Source organism: Rhinatrema bivittatum, chromosome 16 (assembly GCF_901001135.1).
Source record: "Rhinatrema bivittatum chromosome 16, aRhiBiv1.1, whole genome shotgun sequence".
Lineage (NCBI taxonomy): Eukaryota > Metazoa > Chordata > Amphibia > Gymnophiona > Rhinatrematidae > Rhinatrema > Rhinatrema bivittatum.
In genome coordinates, this window is record NC_042630.1 from 36,469,721 (window position 1) to 36,490,419 (window position 20,699).

Below are 20,699 nucleotides of genomic sequence, written 5' to 3' on the forward strand. Positions count from 1 at the left end.
GCTCAGGATCTACTCCGGCTGCCAGCCATAGAAGCTTGGCTCCTTGTAGGATATCGCTCCCTGTCCTAAGAAACTGGATCCCTATCTCCTGAGAGGATGAGCGAACGAGGCCCCGCAGTTACGCCACGCGCCAAGTCCTCTGCCCCCAAGTCTTACCACCAAGCTTTGCGGTCATCTAAAGCATCCACCGAAACTGGTGAGACTGCCGCTCAAACATCTGGTCGCCTACGTCCCCGTGGGCTTTTTTCAGGTGACGCCCAGCCACTAGCAACCTGCCGGCAACACCCCGGTCAGTTTCCGAGGTGTTGTTGCCTGCTGGGTTTTCACTCCGCTGCCCTAGTGACCTGAAGCATCACTTATTTCTTCTATCACCTCGTCCCTTGCCTCTGCTATCGAGGGAGTGAGGGACGGGTTATTTGCAGCATTACAGCTGCTCAGCCTTGCTCCTATCGCTGCCTTCTGCAAGGCCGAGTCGATAAAAGGTACGGGAGAGCCGGCACTCCGAGTTGGGTGCCCGCTCTCCTGGGCGTGCAATTCTCTATTTAAATGAGGCCACGCGCTAATAAGGAGGCACTAGGGACACTAGCGCGTCCCTGGCGCCCCCTTATTAGCGGAAGAGGCGGCTGTCAGCGGGTCCGACAACCGAGGCTTAATTTTACCTGCATCGGTTTTCGAACCTGCTGACAGCTATGGGTTAGGAAAACGGATGCCGGCAAAATTGAGCATCTGTTTTCGAACCTGCCGACCGGCGGGCAGATTTAAAGAAATGGTTTTTTTGTATTATTTTTGGTGCCTCCAACTTAATAGCGCTGGGATATTAAGTCGGAGGGTGTACAGAAAAGCAGTATTTTCTGCTTTTCTGTACACTTTCCAGCCACATTGATAGTAAATTTTGCAATGGAAATGGATAAAGAATGGATTTTAAAGTTATACTTTAAATATCGTTTAGAAAAATTTATGGGTTTACAAATAAGGATGTTTCCTGATGTATCTAAATCAACGCAGAAGAGGAGGAAGCCGTTTTTACTGCTGAGGCCTCAGATATTACAGATGGGAGCAACCTTTACATTAAGATTTCCGTGCAAATGTTTAATTAAGTTTAAGGATAAGCCTTTTCTTTTTTTTTCTACCATCTCAATTAACACAGTTTTTGTGTGATAATTCTGGAAGTCGGTGTATGTGAGCACCAGTGATTCAGTTTCTTAGCCTTGAAAATGTTTGAGTCAGTTGTAGCTTATTATTGAATTAAAGCTCCTGCCGATGTTATAAAGATTAAGGATATTTTATGAAGATTAGAATGTGATGACCTCTTGGATCTATATTGTGGACTTGTAATGCTTACATATAATTTAAGAATTTTCTTAATTTAATATTGAAAGTTATGATGTAAACATATGATTTATTGTCAAGAAAATTTATCTTGATATGTTATTTAAAAAATTAATAAAGATTAAATTAAAAAAAAAAAAAAAAAAGAACTGAAGAGTAAAATGTTCGGCTTGGCCATACATTTTACTTTCTGTATTTCAGGCGACTAACTAATAGGCTCATCAACATGCATTTGCATGTGATGAGCGCTATTAGGTGGTTTTTTTTGGGGGGGGGGGGGGTTGGTCGCGTGTTTTCCACGTGCTATTACTCCTTACAGTATACGGGGTAATAACGGGGGCTAAACGGTGCACACCGCTCTGCACGGGCCTGTATGTCTGCTCCCAGCGGGCTGGAATTCTGCCGCTGCTTGGTCCCCCGACCCCAAGCTTTGCTGGTAGGGTTATTCCAGGCATTGACTGTCCTCTCGGTAAAGAAGGATTTCCTCTGACCCTAGTCTCCCTGCAATTTCAGTTCAGGGAGGAAGGTTCAGTTGTGGTCTTTGGAATTTCCTTCTTGTGGGTTTTTTTTATGTCCCCGCGCCTAGGACGAGTGCTGCAGAGAGCCCTTGTGAGTGAGAGAGAGCAGGTAGAGGCTGTGAGCCGGTATTGCAAAGTCTGCCTCTTGGTTTGGGTTCTTGCCCTTTTTAATCCAGCAAGGTCATGGGACACTTAGAGCCCCCCCCCCCCCGGGGTAGGGAAGGAGAGGGAAGTCTCTGGCATGGCTGCGCAGCAGCACACGTTCCCAGGGAGCCAGAGCCGGTGGTGTCTCACAGCAAGACGGAAGGTCCAGCTCCACTTGAGCTGATAACGGGTAGCGTGGGTGAATGAAAGGTAGTTTAGAAAACACCAGCTCTACAGTCACTCAGGTTCTGGGCACCATCCCCCTCCTCACCACCCGTGTCAATACTGGGTAGAGTGCAGACACGAAACGGCTTCAGGGGGACTCGAATGGCAGGAGGAAAGTTAACAGACTGAGGCGGAGAAGGCTCTTCTGCAGCTTAAGGCGTCCGCGTTAGACTCCATCTCAGGAAGGGACAGGCCAACCCAGTCCTGCTCTTACTCCACTGCATGCAGGGACAGGCATAGTCCCGCTCTTTTTAGGGCAATCAGACCTGCATCTCCGTGCATGGTACAGTATAAAATCAGGACTGGATTGACTTGTCCCTTTTGAAGTAGAGCTATACGGTCACCATGCCGTAGCTACCCATCATATCCTAGTTACCAACCGGTATCTGCCGGTGCTACGAACTTTCGCCTGGTTAACCAGGCCAAGGGGTAACAGCTAAACCCAGTGTCCCTCCTGGCGCTATCTACGATCTCCCACCAGATCAATGGAGTGGCCACACCGCCATCGTGTCCCCAGGACACTAAATGATAGGATGCGGCCTACAACCACGACAGCCAGCAGAGCCACCTTTTAAGGGACCCAAATCTTTTCCAGAAGTCTGCCACCCTTACCATGTCGGTGCCAAGGTCAATGCACAAGATGGTGACAGTGCCCAGGGGCAGAGGGATGTTAGCAATGATGAAGAGGAGGAATGGCGTGATCTCTGGGATGTTGCTGGTCAGCGTGTAGGCGATGGACTTTTTCAGGTTGTCAAAAATCAGTCGGCCTGCGGGAGAGGTCAGCAAATGCAAAATTCATCGCACATGTAATGCACTCACAATATGGCAATTTGTTTTGGTTGTCCAACCCTTTAAATCTGGCCCATAGAGTCAAGATGAACCTTATCCACCTACTTTCTGTTTGTCTTACACTTTCTTGCTTACCATCAAATATTTAGAAATGCGACATGCTTTATCTTGGACGGGAGGGGAAGAGCGGCCCTGAGGCACAATGGTTACTTAAGCCTTCGAGTACCGAGCACCCTCTATATATTAGCATTTCTCCGAAGCTTTCAGCAAGAATAACCTCTTTTCGAAAATCCTACTCACCTTCCTCCACTCCTGTCACGATGGAGGCGAAGTTGTCATCCAGGAGGATCATGTCCGCTGCCTGCTTGGAGACGTCGGAGCCGGCAATGCCCATGGCGATCCCGATGTCTGCTTTCTTCAGAGCCGGGGAGTCGTTCACCCCGTCGCCCGTCACTGCCACAATGGCACCCTGAGGCATGAGCAGAGGGAGGGGGGAATCAGGACAATGGAAGGTGCTTTATCCTAAATCCTCCTCTGTATTCATAACAACCACCGTAACCTGAAGGGGTTTTTTTTTTGGGGGGGGAGGGGGGGTTGTTACCTTTCACCCCAACAGGATGCCAGTACACTTCACAAGAGTGGCACATTGGAACAAGGGGTGTAGATACCACTGGCTGGCCACAGGGATTTCTTTTGCGGTGCTTCTAGACGGCGTGAGAGAGATTTGGGCATAGGAAGGAAGGGCGTCCGGAACATTACCGAGCTTCTGAAGGGACTCGGTCAACTGGGGGTCCTTTCCAGGTGGGAGACCCGAGGGTGCTGTCCTCCAGCGCAGCACCTGCTTGACGGGTCAGCGGAGGCCAGGCATGCTGTGGAAGAGGGAGCGGGGAGGGGGCGGGAGAAGGAACGTGCACCGGTCCTTGGACAATCGTGACACCTAGAGGGCCGGGATCCAGGGGTCTGGCGAGGAACCGCCGTGAGTGCTATTGCCCCCCTGCCCCCACACAGGCGGTGTCACAGCAGAGGGAGGAAGGGGAAGAATTAAAAACGGAGGAGAAGCTTCCAAGTCTCCTGGTGCTGAAACCCAACAGAGGCAGGGTTTTTCTTTTCTAGTTTATTCTTCTTCCAGTAGGGAGGTTGGATTAGAGTTCCTTAGTGTCTGGAGAATGGTGCAGTGATAAGGATGGACTGTTTTGGGTTGGAGATGGGCTCAACAGGGACCGGTATGGATAGTGCTGTGGTACAGAGAATGAGTCAGCAGGGACCGGTATGGATGGTGCTGTGGTACAGAGAATGAGTCAGCAGGGACCGGTATGGATGGTGCTGTAGTACAGAGAATGAGTCAGCAGGGACCAGTATGGATGGTCTGTGGTACAGAGAATGAGTCAGCAGGGACCGGTATGGATGGTGCTGTGGTACAGAGAATGAGTCAGCAGGGACCGGTATGGATGGTGCTGTGGTACAGAGAATGAGTCAGCAGGGACCAGTATGGATGGTGCTGTGGTACAGAGAATGAGTCAGCAGGGACCAGTATGGATGGTGCTATGGTACAGAGAATGAGTCAGCAGGGACCAGTATGGATGGTCTGTGGTACAGAGAATGAGTCAGCAGGGACCAGTATGGATGGTGCTGTGGTACAGAGAATGAGTCAGCAGGGACCAGTATGGATGGTGCTATGGTACAGAGAATGAGTCAGCAGGGACCAGTATGGATGGTCTGTGGTACAGAGAATGAGTCAGCAGGGACCAGTATGGATGGTGCTACGCTATAGAGAATGGGGCAATAGGGAGTTGTATGGATGATGCTCTGGGTTGGCAATCAGGGCAGCAAGGACTGGTACGGATGATGCTTTAGGTTGGAGATTGGGCTATCAGGGACCGAAATGGATGGTGCTGCGCTATAGAGAACGGGGCAGTAGGGAGTATGGATCGATGATGCTTTGGGAGAGAGCCTGGGGTACCAGAGATACAGATTGAGTTAATGATCTTGTGGGCTTTACACCTAGAGGGACTGATTTTCAAAAGCATTTATGTGCATAAACCCTGGTGGGGATGGGTAGAACACACAGAAGGGATTACATGCATCTTTTTATGTGCACTAGAAAGAGTTTTTTTTGGGGGGGGGGGGGGGGGGGGGGAGTGGAGATGTGATTATCCACATAATTTCAATTTTCAAAAGTTTGCACATGAATGCACGTATGTACATTTACACCCGCTCCCTAGCAGGTATAATTGTGCACATGTACATCCCGCTAGGTTCTGTGGACTCGTGCGTTCAATTCTATGTCTGCTTTGTACACGGAGACCTTAACCCTAAGCGCGCTGTTATAAAATTACCCTCCAAGTGAATATGCACAAAACCCTAGCAACTGATTCCCAGGAGGCGGTCTCCTCTTTGCGTGCCCCGGCCGGGGATATTCTTTAACCATGACGCTTCTCGGCGCATTCCCACACTCTGGACGGAGAGGGCCACATCGTGTGGGACGACGGTGGCAGTCCTGACCTGCCTCTGGCAGCCTTCCACGATGATCAGCTTTTGCTGCGGGGAGGTGCGAGCAAACACGATTTCCGTGTGGTTTTTGAGAAGGTCATCCAGCTGCTCGGAAGTCATGTCTTTCAGGTCAGAGCCATGGACTACACAGGCCTTGGCTTCCCTGGAGCGCCACAGGCAGAAAGAAGAGAGAGAGAGAGAGACCCAGAGTGCGTTAGTCGTGGAGAATCAGGAAATTATGCCACTAACTGACCTTAACCTAGTGCCAGTGCCCTCTTTCACTTCAACGTCCGGGAGCGCATCACTTAAATCTTTCAGCAATTAACCTCTCTCTGGCTCCGCATTCCTTTCTCCCATCCCTCTTTCCTGTGCTTTTTTGTTCCTTCACATACCCTCAAACGGCAGAAAACCTGAGTCTTAAGGCAGAACACCTCATGCCAGTAGTGATGGGGAAAAGGTTTAGTAGCTTAAGATAATATAATAACAGAAGGTATATATTAATTGTTCCCTAAAATAATTAATCCCAAAAACCTAAGGAAACACTTCAGACTAAACATTTCATACTAAGCAATAATATATACGTTATTTCACACTAGTATACTTATTATTACAAATTTTTACAAAAATCAAATTGTTCTTACAAAATGACTTCTTCACAACACTTAAAATCCATACAAAAGATATGTATTTAATACCCCATATTCCATCATTCACACAATCACTCAAACCATACATACTAAAATTATCATCAGGAAAATCCAAACCCAACACGACACTGACTTTCTATGATAAATAGCGCAATATAGGTACTGGGGGAGGGGGGAGGGTCAGGGGGGCTTATACTTGACAAAGGGATATTCAACAGTCTTTTCTTACATTCCTATTGTTATGTATTTCTCATGTTTAATACCAATAAAAATGTTAACACACAAAAAAAAAAAAATCCAAACTCAACAAAACAGGATCCTCTTTCTTTCGCCTGTATCAGGCTTCCTCAGGGGACCTTCTACAGCGATCAATTTACAACTCTATTAACAATAATATTTTCCAACTGAAGAGTTGCATGGTGTGATTCTTCCCACTCCAAAATCGCTAATATTTCTTCAACTTTAATATTAAGACTGTCAAATCTTCATTCATCAATCAGTCAGTTCTTAAGAGCAGGTTCCTTCAAATTCCACAGGTGTTACTATTGCTTAAATTATTTCTAGTGGATATCACCACTCAGACCATCAGCGCTGACCATCTCCATCAATATCACAGCAGAAAAAAAGACCAAATGGCCCGTCTGGTCTTCCCAGCTATTCCTGTCCGCACTGTAAGGATATATGTCTCTCATCTGCTAGCTGTGGAGTGTGGCCATTTGTAAGATGTCACTGCTCCAGGACAAGGTTATCTTCCTGCATGCCACTGCCTTGGGTAGGATGAGCATGTCTAGTTCAAACTCAGTGGCCCTTCCTTCTCACATCAAACCACTAAGTTGTTGCTCAAACATCTGGCCTTCTAGGAACCCAGAGGAGCTTGCCAGACAGACATGAGCACCTGCATTTCTACTAGGGCTACGGGTTATTGCTTGACTTGCAGCCTGCCAAACAAACCCAGCTGCTAGTTTAATTGTTCTCTCAGTCCATTTTCATGTCCCATGCTCTTCTCCCTAATCAAGTTTCGAGACCTCCCAATGTACTCATTTTCTTCTTGACTCCATCTCTTTCATGCCAGTTTCGTTTCTCCATACTGTCATTGGGATGTTATTCAACAGACAGTTGTAGCTTGTGGGAATAAAGCTGTTACTAAGTCTTTCCTATTCTCACTATGAACTTGACTCTCTTGCAGGCCACAAGATTGTTCCCTCCTAGGTGAATCAGAATGGAATGCGAAGGGAGTGTCGCTCTTCCCTTGTATATTAAAGCTGGTATCTATTGATACCATCTCATTCATCAGATTTCCATCCAGTGCATGTATACTGCTTTTGCTGCTAATTCTAAATGCTCTCACCATCCCCTCTCCACAGCTTTCTTCTTGGTCAAAAAAATGAAGGAGTTGCCATGGAACCACATTAACTTCCTCTGGCCCTTCTGCTCTCAAACAGTACCTCACCACCACCAACCCATTGCACAAACCCGGCTGATCTTTGTAGCCTGCTGGTACAAACCCAGTTATCCCCATGGTCTATGGTCACTAGGTTGTACTTCCGCTACCAGATCACTTTTTTGCAATCAAGGATCTGCCAACGCAGAGAAAAAAACAACTCTCCAACTCAATCAACCTTTCCCCTCTAAGGCGAACAGAGAACCCAGTGTTGGATCCCCCTGAACTGGAGCCCTTTCATTAACAAAGGAACTGAAAATGCTTAGCTCCATCGGTTCAACATATTTATATGTACAAAACTCTGAATTAGACCCTAACTGCAGCCACCATAGTATTTCGCAAACAAGAGGATGGGCCTCTATGGTATTCCAGGAACAAAAATTAGCAGATAAGAAACAATTTTCCTTTCCTGTTCATAACCCAGATCAGTCCAGACAAATGTTTCCAAGCTCCCCTACATTGGGCAGGAACCTGAAAGACCTGCTCGCAATACACTTTCACCAAACGTTGCATCCTCCTGCGCTCAAACATCCAATCGGTAGTGTCTGGTGAAGGTGTGACGTGAAGACCATGTAGCAGCCCTACAAATCTTCAGAGGTGATACCAACTGACATTCCGCCCAGGAGGCTGCTTGTGCCATAGTAGATTACGCTCACAACCCTTCTGGGGCCATTCTACCCTTATAGAGATAGGCCGAAAAAATAGCCAGTGAGAAATTGTGACTTTAGACGCCTTACATCCTTTCTTTGCTCCAATGAACAAAATAAAAAGATGATCCGATTGGCGAAAAGTGTTAGTGATCTTAAGATATCGCAACAGAATCTGACAAAATTCCAAAACGTGAAGTTCCCTTGCATGCAGTTTCTCCAGAGGCAAATTCAGAAAAGCCAGAAGCTCCACCGTCTGGTTTACATGAAAAGAGGAGACGACCTTTGGTAAGAAGGAGGGAACCGTATGTAGCATCACCCCATCGTACATGACAAAGCCTGAAGCTCCGAAATCAGCCTGGCTAAACAAATGGCCACCAGAAAAACCATCTTCAAGGACACTCCCCGCAAAGGCTCAAACGGAGGATCACAAAGAACAAGCAAAACCAAGTTAAGGTTCCACTCTAGGCACAACTTGCACACAGGAGGACATAAGTGCTTGACCCCCTATATCCGGATGGAAGGCCAAAGACCTCCCCCAAACATTGCCTCTAAAGTATCCCAAGGTTGCCACTTACACGCAAACTGAGTAATAGGCCAATCCCTTTGACAGACTCTGCTGCAAAAAGGCCAAAATGTGAGGGATGTCCACACATAATGGATCCAGACCCTCCTCTAAACATCCAGACTCAAACACCCTCCACAATCTGACATATGGCAAAGACGTGGAAGGCCTCCTAGCCTGGCGTAAAGTGGCAACAACTGGCTCAGAATAACCTTTCAGACGCAAGTGCTGTTTCTCAAAAGCCATGTTATGAGACAAAAGTGATCCACCCAATCTGAAAAGATGGGTCTCTGCTGAAGCAACCCCTGTAGATGGGCTAACTTAAGAGGCCTGACCACTGCGAGATACACTAGATCTGCAAACCACGGACAACGCGGCCACTCTGGAGCCACCAGAACCACCTTCCCCGGGTGGCCCTTCTATGCGCCGCATCACGCAGCCTAAGAGAGGCCAAGGAGGAAACACATACATCGGAATCCCTCTTGGCCACGGAAGAACGGGAGTATCTATCCTCTTGGAACCGACCTCCCATCTTCGACTGAAGAATCAGGCCGCCTTGGCATTGTTGCGCAACGCCATCAGGTCCAACTGGGGGCTGCCCCACCTGGCCAAATGAGCTCCCAGGTCTTGCAGAATAAGAGGTCGCAACTCCTCTTTCCTGAACAAATGGACAACCCTCGGGTCATCTCCTTTTGTAACTGGAATCTCCTCCAGATCAAGGAAATCCTTATCGGCCTCCGTATCCATCTCCGGATCACCAGTATCTGGATCGCCATCCATGGGACCCTTATCCATTGGATCCTCCTATAGCTCATCGAGTTGGCGACATCGCTAGAATCGCCTTTGTATTGAAGACTGTCTAAGGCCCAGGCGCCTGAGCAAACCCCCAGACCCCCTAGCTGGGGCTACCTTTACCCGTTCACGGCGAAGATTAAGGCCCGGGTGCGCCGATCGCAGCACATGGGGGCCTTCCGATTTCACCACGAACGGCGCGCTGGGCCTTCATCTTCGCCGCAAACGGAGCATGTGCCGTGGGACGGGCTCCGTTCGCGGCATGCCAGGGTCTCCTCTGCTATTTTTTGCCTGTCCCGCAATGGCCGCTGTCCTTCCGGTTTTGAATAGTCTTATGGCGAGGGAGGAAATCAGCGAGGTGAGGGAGGAAATCTGCGAGAAGGAGGAATTCTGTGCAAAATCTGCATTACGCAGTAGCACTGAATTCCCCCAGGAGTACCTCTTGTAGCTGGTGTTGTGACATGGCAGCTGTACGGCATGTTTGAGCCTCTAAGGCGGCCAGGGAACCGCATGCGCCATCTATTGGCGGGCTGGGGAACATGCGCAAGCACTGACGGACACACTACCAAGCCCGATATATTATAGCGCCATCTATCGGCGGGCTGGGGAACATGTGCGAGCACTCTCGGACACACTACCAAGCCCGATATATTATAGCGCCATCTATCGGCGGGCTGGGGAACATGCGCGAGCACTGACGGACACACAACCAAGCCCGATATATTATGGATTCCCCCTCACTCTGACAACCACCTATGTCCTGCACATTACCCCCATACTCTCATCCTCCCTATAACGATTACAAATGTATCCTATACATCTGTCTTTGAAGCAGACCCTTAGATTTGGAATGTTTACCTGTATGTATGCCTGCCTTTGTAACTCATCCTTTGTCTGTGAGTGTCCGACCTGTACACCGGTGTGATCTAGTGATTCTCACATGGAATGACGGTATATAAAACACTCAAATAAATTATCTGCCTCCATCTGCTGGTAGGGATGCAAAACCCATTTGTCTGGACTGATCTGGGATGTGAACAGGAACACCTCCTTTTTTCCCGCTGGTAATGCCTGGATCCCCCTACACCCCGACATCCCTCTGGTTCTGGCCACTACTTTTTCACTGTTTCACTACCTTCTGATTGTCAGTCACTTTGATGCCAAGGTTTCTCCTGGTTTGCGTACATCAGTTTCTTATCCCCTACTGTGCACGTCTCCCTTGGAAATCTGAACTTCAAATACATGATTCTATACTTTTTTTTTTTGCATTGAATCTTAACTGCCAGGCATTCAATCACTCCTTGCGCTTTTTCAGATCACTTCTCATTCTGCCTAGTTCCTCGGGGACATCCATTCTGTTGCAGATCTCAGTGTCATCTGCAAAAAAAAGATAAATCTTTCCTCTGTAACGTCACTCATAAAGATATTGAACAGAACCGGACCCCAGGACTGATCCCCGGGGCACTCTGCTGATCACCCTTTTTTTTTTTTCCCCCTCAAGGTGAATTCCATTTACCATCACTCTCTGTCGCCTGTCATCAACCTGTTTCTAATCCAGTCCACCACCTGGGGGCCTCCAAACACAGCCTATCTTAATTGTACAACACCAATCACAACCAGAAGATCTCCCTAGGCGCTTCATGAGCATCCTACCTCGGGTTAACCTGGTTGAGAGGAATATTCAGTCGGTCAGCTATGTCCTCCACTGTTTCGTTGCCTTCTGAAATGATCCCCACTCCTTTAGCTATGGCCTTGGCTGTGATGGGATGGTCACCGGTAACCATGATCACCTTGAAAGGAATCAGAAAAAAAAATACACATCAAGCTGCCAGCTGTTCCTGAACACCTAAATTTAAGAATATGGAGAACAATAATTCACCAGCGGAAGGAACCATTTCTAATCTTGCGGAGTTGACCTAATGTCATTGCCATGTTTTGGGTGTTCAGTAAAACTTGGAAATGAGTTAATGGCTGCAGTCCTTGGGACAGAAAGGTGTCATCAACAATACTAAATTCCATCCTCATCATTTACGTCAATTAACATCCCCCCTGACCTTGTCAACGGAGAAACTAAAGAGTGAGTGAGCATGCAAAGGGGAACCTTTCTCGCCCTTCTAGAGGTGGTTCCTTCAGAGTAGGGTTCCCGTACAGCAGACGAGGGCAATATGTACAGATAAGTGGAGGACTTTCGCTTTCAGATTGGAGAAAAAAATGAACATCCCTCTTTGTTTTTAAAGCGCTGCCAATATGATAGAGGGGAGAGATGAGAGTGTAAAGCATAATGTACACACTGATTCCTGGTGAGGAGGAGAGAAAACATGCGGGGAAGAAGGCAGGAATCAGACAAAGGACGGGAGAGATGGGCAAAGGCAAAGAACGGGTGAGGGGCAGAGAGAGAGAATGAAACACGCAGGCTAGGAAGGAGAGGAAGAGCCAGGGTAAAGGGGGGGGGGGGTGGCCAAATCGACCAGGATGGCTTTTTGAGGCTCGCACCTTGATCCCCGCACTCCTGCACTTCCCCACCGCATCTGGCACAGCTGCCCGAGGGGGGTCGATCATGGACATGAGGCCGATGAAGCACAGGCTATCGACAGGGAAGTTGAGGTCATCGGTGTCAAACTTAAACCCACGGGGAAACGTGTCGTGCGGCAAATAGCTGTGACAGAAACCTAGGTGAGAAAAGAACGAGAATCAGCGGGGGGGACACCCAGGCAGGCACGGACGTCTGCAACGGTACCCAGCTTGGGAAGGAGGCTCACATGAATGTCTAAGGATCTGTTGGCAGATCCAATGGTTCATTCTGGATAATAAAATAAATGTTAGGCAGATGCTTGGCCTGGGAAATAAAGAGGCTCGCCCTAAGGTCACACAGAGAGTCAGTGGCAGAGCCAGGATAAGAACTGATGCACATGTGGCTCACTGTAAGAGAATCAGTAGCAAAGCAGCATCATAAACTCACGTCTCAGGATTTGCTTTATTCTAATAATCGAGCGATCTAAATCATGACTGAAACACAGATCTCCCTCACTGACTCCTTTCTTTTTTTTTTGTTCTTAGGGATCACAGCACAGTCAAATTTGGCAGCTCTTACACCCAAGTCCCCCATCGCTGACTCTTTCCTTAAACGGACTCACCCAGGACTCTCTCCCCGAGTCCCCCCAGCTCAAAGTAGGCGTTCTGGAAGGCCTCCCGCAGCTCCTCGTCCAGCGGCTGCTCCTGGCCCTGCAGCAGGATGGTGGAGCAGCGGTCCAGGATCCGCTCCGGCGCCCCTTTCATCACCAGGATGTGCCCCTCGGGGTCGTCCGCCCGCTCGTGGATCGACAGCTGGAAAGAGGCAGAAACGTACATTTTAGCCGCCCGCCGCCGAGAATCAGGTCGAGGCACTCGGGCAATTGCTTCGCCAAAAAATTGGGAGTTGGCTCCCCCAGCCAGGATTTCAGACGGAAATAAAAAGAAACGCACGCCAGTAACTTATGAATGCCATCCCCGCGTTCCATTAAAACGCGTCAAGCCTGGTGGATAAACGCGAGGGCTGTCTTTAATTTGGTTTGACGAGTCTGCAGCAGGTTTTTAAATTAAGTTTTAATTTGCTTTATTGGCTTCCCCCCCCGTGAGATGTTTCCTGGACCCCCCGTGACTGCACAGAGTGTTCTGGCTCCCGGCCCCCTTGGGCTTCCCAGTCGCGGTCGGGACTTTGCGCTTCTCGTAAGGCGGAAATGGCAGTAACCCACGGGGCACGACGTTTGTGCCGGCGACGTTCCCAGCAACTTCCGGAAGCTCGTCCGTCAGCTCCGCGTCTCCGTGCCAAAGTCTCCGCCCCACTCAGGGGGGGGCAAAGGGAGAGGCTCAGGATCCTCGCACGCATCCTTAGAGCTGCCGCCCCCCCGGCCCTGCCGTCGCCCTCCTGTCGCACTGCAAGGGGTTTGCGGTTCTGACCCTTCGCTGGTTTGCAGGAAGCAGGTGAGAGGCGTGAGCTGGGAAAGGGGGGGGGGGGGGAATAAAAGGCAGGACAGAATGGAGTGGACGAGGTGAGACGGTGAAGAAAAAAAACAATCTGGGGGGAGGGTGCGGGAGGTAGGGGAGGAAGGGAGCTGGAAGGCGAGGGAAGGACGGGGACGTCTGAATGTAGAAGAGGTGAGGGAGAGGGGCTAGAAGTAGTGGAATGGGAGCAGTTGGGCAGTAGAATGGGTTAAGGGGGGGGTAGAATGGGGGAGTTTGCATGCAGAAGAGGTGAGGGAGGAAGAGACAGAGATGGCGGGATGGGAGGTGGGAGACAGAGGAGAGATGGGGGCTGTCTGATAGGAGAGGGAATTGGATAATGGAGAGGGTAGGATGGGGCACTGAATGCAGGAGAGCCGCGAAGGAAGGGGTGAGATGGTGGGAGTTGGAAGAGAGAAGGGGGGTGAGAGACAGGGAGAGGAAAGCATGGAGGTGACTGAAAGTCCAAGAGGCGAGATGGGGGGGAGATGCGGGCATTTGAAGGCACAAGGGGTGAGATGTGGAGGAGAAGGAAGCGGCGAGATGGAGGGAGAAGCGGGTGAGATGTGGAGGAGAAGGAAGCGGCGAGATGGAGGGAGAAGCGGGTGGGATGCACTAGGCCACAGCTGGTTCTGAGTTCTCTGGCCATTGCTGGCCTGCAGATTTACGAGCACTGATTATTAAGAGGATCCCGTTCCAGCAGGGTCCCTTGTAAATGAATAATGATATTTCTCCGCCTTCCCTGCACTCTCGTACCTCACGCTCACCTTCCTTGCTTCCCCGGGACTGACTCACACTCGGGCCAAATGATGGAAGTGCAGCAACCAAAATGGGTCCTTGCTTAGAGGGGTGGCTCGTTTGGTCAGTATAAAACACTGGTTGAAGGCGTTTATACCTGACACATACGTGGAGATCAGAGCAATGTGCCTGCAGGTTACTTTACAGCTTTGAAACAGCATTTCTGTGGTTTTTTGGGGATGAATTTTCAAAACCGCGCCTGTGCGTAAAGGGGCTTTTTGAAAATGACCCCGGGGACTGTGTGCGTGTGTGTAAACGTTTCTCACGCACGTTCTTTTTCGCTTTACTGCAAAGAGACATTCCCAGGGGGCGGAGAAATCAGCGCCGGACCTAACTTTCGTTTTTTCGTAAACGGTGGGGGCGTTTATACCAGGCTCCTTAGCGGCTGTAAACGCGCACACGTGGTACCCCCCTAATTTTCAAAGCAGACTTAACGTGCCTGGAAGTCCCCTTTGAGAATTTGGGCTGAAGTCCTCTTGTGCTTTGCACGCGCCCACCTCAGCCCTGCGCGCGCCTTTGGGAAGCTGGGCTCCCTATTTCCTGAAAGGTGTGCAAGGGAAAATATATTCCGCAGCAAAAAAATGTCTGTGCCAAACTTTGGGTTCATGATTCCACCCTCCGGCAGGTTCTGGTTTCCAGAACTCCACCCACAGGCTAAGTCATTGCTTTTGTGACTCCACTCCCAACGTGGGCTATTGCTTTTGTGACTCCATCCCAGAAAGTTTTGTGTTTTATTGTTTTATTGTTGTATGTTTTGATTTTATGTTTTATTGATCGATGTGTTTGTTTATTTTTAATATTGCATGTGAATTTTATTCATTTATATTTATTGAGTATGTTCAATTTATAACCCGCTGCAAACCATGGAGAGAAGGGGATATATATAGTTTTAGAAACATAAATAAATAAATATTCTTTCCAAGACTTCACCCACAAGCTAAGTTACTGCTTTCGTGACTCCGTCCCAATGTGCATTAGTGCAGCCGTGGTTCTGCCTTCCCTGCCTGGGGCAGGCTGCAAGGCGGCCGTCCATACCTGGTACTTGTTGGTGGAGTTGAAGGGGATCTCGGCCACTTTGGGATTCTTCTCCCTCATCTTCTTAACCGAGCCGCAGGAGAGCTCGATGCACTTCAGCAGCGCCGACTCTGAGGCGTCCCCCGCCGTGTCCCGCTAGGGAAGAGCAACAGAACCGAAGGCCACGTATGAAATGAAACCCAAAACAGGATCACCTCTGCTCAAGGGAGGCAGGCAGAGAAGATGGAGCAGTGCAAATGACAACTGATGGGACAGAGGACTGATGAGCCAGGTCTCAGTGAAGGGCTCTGATCTTCTAATGGCCCTGCTGAGATAATGATTCTGATTTTCCAGTAATCTACAAACTTTAGGTACCTTTGAGATAGCCACTTTATCTTGTCCAACCTTGAAGACCGCACGATTGCACAAGCCAGCGATACGGGCTAGAGCAGTCCACGTGGGGGAGCGCTTATCGAAAGTTGCACCTGAGAGCCAAAATATGAACTGAGATATGATTCCTCAAACACTTAAAACCAATACAAACCACCAAGAGGACAATTCAGGTCTCTTGGATTTTGAGTTCGCTCCAAGCTAGCCACCATCCTTTATAATGACCGCAGGAGCTGTGAGCATCCCCTCCTCATACAGCCAGGGCTCCCGTACCATGCCCTACAGCACCACCTGCTGGGAGAGGCAGAGACTGCAGGAGCTGCGAGCTCTCTGAAGGTAGAACCCGCTGCACAGAAACTACAGAGAGGGGCTGCATTCGGAGAATGAACGGCTTCTTCTCGGCCGACACCGTTTTCCCATCAGAAAAAGACGGCAGCCACAAGCAGTAATGCCCTTCGCCTCTCACCTGACTGATCCTCCGTGGTGTCAGCCTCGTGAATCTGGTTATCAAACCACATGTGTGCCACGGTCATGCGGTTCTGAGTCAGAGTCCCTGTCTTGTCCGAGCAGATGGTAGAGGTGGAACCCAGCGTCTCGACAGCTTCCAGGTTTTTCACCAGACAGTTCTTGCGAGCCATTCGCTTGGCGGTGAGAGTCAGACACACCTGTGGTATAAAGGAAACATCAAATGAAGGAGGCAGTATGAGAGAAAAGGGTGGGGGCCAGAAGAGAGAGAGGAGAAGAGAGGTAGAAGCGTAGGGTGACTGCTTATGTTGGTGGTGCACAACAACAAGGTTGCCCAAACCCTGTTTTCCCATCTTGCCCCAACAACACAATAACACGTCCATGACCTACCTGCCTCACCTTGCCTCTTCCCTCAACACATTAAGGCCATCTAGACACTGATTTCACTCTGCCCCCTCACCCAATAGAACAAGAAAGGCTGCCTAGACCCCCAAATAGGTCTGGATGGGTATCTAGGCAGCAGAGAGTGCCAGGATGCAGGGGGTGAGTGTCAGAGTCTGGGTGGGCCTGTTGTGTTGTAGGGGATTAGGGATGAGGAGGATGACAGTGAGGATGAAGGAGAAAGTGAAGGTGATGCATGACACACATTTTGTTTTTTAAGTTGGTGGTACATTACTGTGTACTATTGATGTTGTACATTACTGTGTACTATTGATGTTACAAACCTGAAGAGTGACCTGGGGCAGAGCAAAGAGAAAGAAAAGAGAAGGCATGGCCAGTGGATAGAGAAGCGTGCAGCCATGCACAAAGGATAGAAAGAGAAGAGGGTGCAGGGCCAGAGAATAAAAACAAAGAGGAGTCATGAATAAGAACAGAAAGAGTTGACCTTGGCAGCACCAAAATGGCCACCGTCTATTTTATGCACCTCCCCACTCCAGGTTAGTTACGTACTGTGACTGTTGCCAACAGACCCTCAGGAACATTGGCTACTATGATGCCGATGAGGAAGATGACCCCTTCCAGCCACGAGTAGCCCAGGATGAGGGACAGGATGAAGAAGGAGATACCCAGGAAGACGGCCACACCTGTGATGATGTGGATGAAGTGTTCTATCTCCATGGCGATGGGGGTGCGGCCCACCTCCAGCCCCGAGGCCAACGTGGCAATGCGCCCCATCACCGTACGGTCCCCTGTCGCAATGACGATGCCCCGGGCTGTTCCTGCAGTGGAGGGTGAAAGAAAACAAGGAAGATGGCTTGAGGTACAGAGACGGGCAACCAAAATGATAAAGGGGATGGAACAGCTCCCCTATGAAGAAAGACTAAAGAGGTTAGGGCTGTTCATCTTGGAGAAGAGACGGCTGAGAGGGGATATGATAGAGGTGTTTAAAAACATGAGAGGTCTAGAATGGGTAAATGTGAATCGGTTATTTACTCTTTCGGAGAATAGAAGGACTAGGGGGCAATCTATGAAGTTAGCAAGTAGCACATTTAAAACTAATCGGAGAAAATTCTTTTTCACTCAGCGCACAATTAAACTCTGGAATTTGTTGCCAGGGGATGTGGTTAGTGCAGTTAGTGTAGCTGGGTTTAAAAAAGGTTTGCATACGTTCTTGGACGAGAAGTCCATTACCTGCATCAGTAGCATGAGATAGACTTAGTTTTTGGGTACTTGCCAGGTACTTATAGCCTGAATTGGCCCTGTTGGAGACGGGATCCTGGGCTTGATGGGCCCTTGGTCTGATCTAGTATGGCATGTTCTTATGTTCTTAGGTAGTGAGGTGACAGAGGCCGAGCTGCCAAGGGACCCAGGTTCAAGGAGGGAGATTTTAGGCCAGCCCTGGATTTGGGCAGACCGAGTGAGTCAAGAGGTCCTTATCTGCCGATAACCTAACAATGCGATGTTAATTCAAACTTTGAAAGCAACATAATAATAAGCAAACTGATTCCCAGGGGCACTCTCAGCTCTCAGAATCTTCTGCAAATAAACAAGCTGGAGATTACTGCAGAGGTCTGCTGCCCTGTTCCACAGGTCGTGTCAACAAGCTCCAGGTCATCAGGGGGGGGGGGCAGACAGACCTAGCCCTGCTTTTAATCTGCTGGGACTTGTGATTCTGAACTCCCTAGGAGAAGCAGGAACCACAGTGCGAGGTCCATATTCAGCGGGTCGGTCCGGTTCAGTTTGGCACCTAGCTGGGCATACACTGGGATTTAAAACTCCTGCCCCTGACAGAACTTGTTATCCAACTAAAAACTGATCTGGCTATGTCAGGGGTAGTGCGGGGCATTATGGGGGTGCTGTTATCTGGCGAAGTTAGCCGGATAATGCCGGTTTTCAGCGTTATCCGGCTAACTAAGATAGCCGGGCACATTCAGCAGCTCACTCACGCCACTGAATGTGCTAAGGCCTAGATTTATCATTTCGCTATAATTATAGCAAAATCATCGCCCGTGGGGAAAAAAGAGGGGCCGGGGGGGGGGGGGTGGATAGTGAGCAGGCAGCTGCATTGCGGCGGTGCGTTTTCGCCCGTCGCGCCCGCACACTGTCACCCCCTTAGCGCCAGTGAAATAGCTGTAGCTATTTCCGGCGCTAAATAGGGCGATAATGTCCGATACATTATCACCCGCAGCGCTACAGGCCCCTAAATTTCCCTAACCCCGCCCAAACCCCTACCCTTTCCCTATTTTGAATTTCCAAATCGCGATAACGGCCCATCGCCATTTGAAAAATGACACACACACCCCCCCCCCCCCCCCCCTCAGTTAGCTAGCTAACTTTGCCAGCCACCCAGCGGCAGAAAATGGACCCCTACAAGTCCATGCACGCTGTAGGACAAAAGCAAGACTGGATCGTTCTTGGATGAAACACATAGAGCCAGTTGGTGGGGCTCTTATTCTAGAGGGAAGGCTGGGTCTCAGCTAGGTTTTGTCACTTCGCCCTGAATCAATGGCTTGAAGAGGCCGATCCGGTCCTGGTTTTGCCCCATCACAGAACTACAATTCCCTGTATGCACTGGGATGAAAACCAGGACCGGATCGGCCCGTTTTGGGTTATTGACCCAGGTGAGGTAGCAACCTTAAGCCTTCTCCTTGCCTTAACATTTCCAGGGGGGTGGGGGGAAAACCCCTCTCCAGAACAGCAGTGCAAACATGGTTGACTTACCAAAAAGGTTCTTTTACGTTACTATATGCTTTTTTTTTTTTCTTTACGCTTACAAGGTATTATTTTCTTCTACCAAAAACCCCAAGAAACTTTACTCATTTTGGATAGCTGCCTTTGTTATCCCCCAGGCTTCTGAAAACGAGAGCCTCACCGACCTCCCTCCCTAGATCCAAACTTGGACCCGTCACGCAGAAGCCTTGGAAACGGAGCATCTGGCTGCATTCCTGAGGACGGGGCTGGTGAGGGGGGTGAGGGGCTCGGGTAACTCTGGGCCTGTGCGGGGGGGGGGGAGGAAAGCGTTTTCCTCGGGACTGACTCTGAAAGGTTCGCTTCACTCTTTGTCCCCGTTCCTTGGCTCAGCCTGCCCTCTCGTGGCCAGCAGTCGGGTCTGGTGCCGACGTTTCCCCACTCCTCCTTGTACAGAGGGATTTCACCTGTTTAAATCGCCATTCGAAAAATCAATTTCAGGAAGGCGATGTTGGCACACACCTCGACGCGCACAGTACGGGCGTTCCCGGGGCAGCGCGGGGAAAGGATTTACGCCGCACACGTTCTATTTTCGGAAGGCGTGGGCTTCTGCGTGGACGGGACGAGGGATTCCGCATGCACCCATGTATTTTCAAAACAAATGTACGCGTGAATCTGCTTCGAAAGTTCAAGCTAGAATCTGCGGTAACGTCGCACCTGCAGCCTTTAGCCCTACGCGGGCCATGAAAATTATTATCTTCATAGAGCAAATTAAATGTTAGCAAATCCCCTTCCCTCCTCCAAAAAAAAAAGGAAATGCTTTTTTATTGGACTAACTTAACACATTTCTTGATTAGCTTTTGGGACTTAACGCTTCAGTCCTCAGCTCTAAACCGAATGAGCAGACCCTACAGAAAAGGTGTCACTTTATATTAATAAGTTTTTCTTTGTTGACCTTTACTTCTGTGCAGTCACGTGGACGAACGAAGAAATCTTGAAGAAATGCTTCCATTCCAGTTCTGCTTTTTTTTTTGCAGAGCTATTAAGCAGCTCTGGGGCATTGGGCAAAGGCTTAATCGGGCCTGGTTTTCTCCCCATTGCATGTAGGGACTTGCAGTTCTGATTTCTCTATTACAAATAAAAAAATATATATATGCCAGGAACACAAGGACGCGCGGGGGGGGGGGGTAAAACCAGGCCTCCCTCAGCCTATGCAGGAGGATCTAGAGCTGAAAAAAGGTCACCACATTCACCAGAATAAGAGAAGGATGTTAAAAGTGTGATTATGACTGATCTGCTTATTGCACCTTTGATACCATAAAAGTTTTAAGTCTGAAG

General features: G+C 49.3%; 1 protein-coding gene across 1 annotated transcript in view; it reads right to left on the reverse strand.

The window, feature by feature from the left end:
* Positions 1-20,699, reverse strand: part of LOC115078110 (sodium/potassium-transporting ATPase subunit alpha-2) — a 63,563-nt gene that overhangs the window by 5,918 nt on the left and 36,946 nt on the right. Inside the window, exons 8-17 of the mRNA XM_029580759.1 lie at positions 17,184-17,452; positions 16,234-16,432; positions 15,753-15,862; positions 15,399-15,533; positions 12,722-12,911; positions 12,081-12,256; positions 11,241-11,377; positions 5,508-5,658; positions 3,306-3,474; positions 2,829-2,983 (exon numbers count right to left, since the gene is read on the reverse strand). Coding sequence (XP_029436619.1) covers positions 2,829-2,983; positions 3,306-3,474; positions 5,508-5,658; positions 11,241-11,377; positions 12,081-12,256; positions 12,722-12,911; positions 15,399-15,533; positions 15,753-15,862; positions 16,234-16,432; positions 17,184-17,452 — 1,691 coding nt within the window. The remainder of the gene's footprint in view (positions 1-2,828; positions 2,984-3,305; positions 3,475-5,507; positions 5,659-11,240; positions 11,378-12,080; positions 12,257-12,721; positions 12,912-15,398; positions 15,534-15,752; positions 15,863-16,233; positions 16,433-17,183; positions 17,453-20,699) is intronic.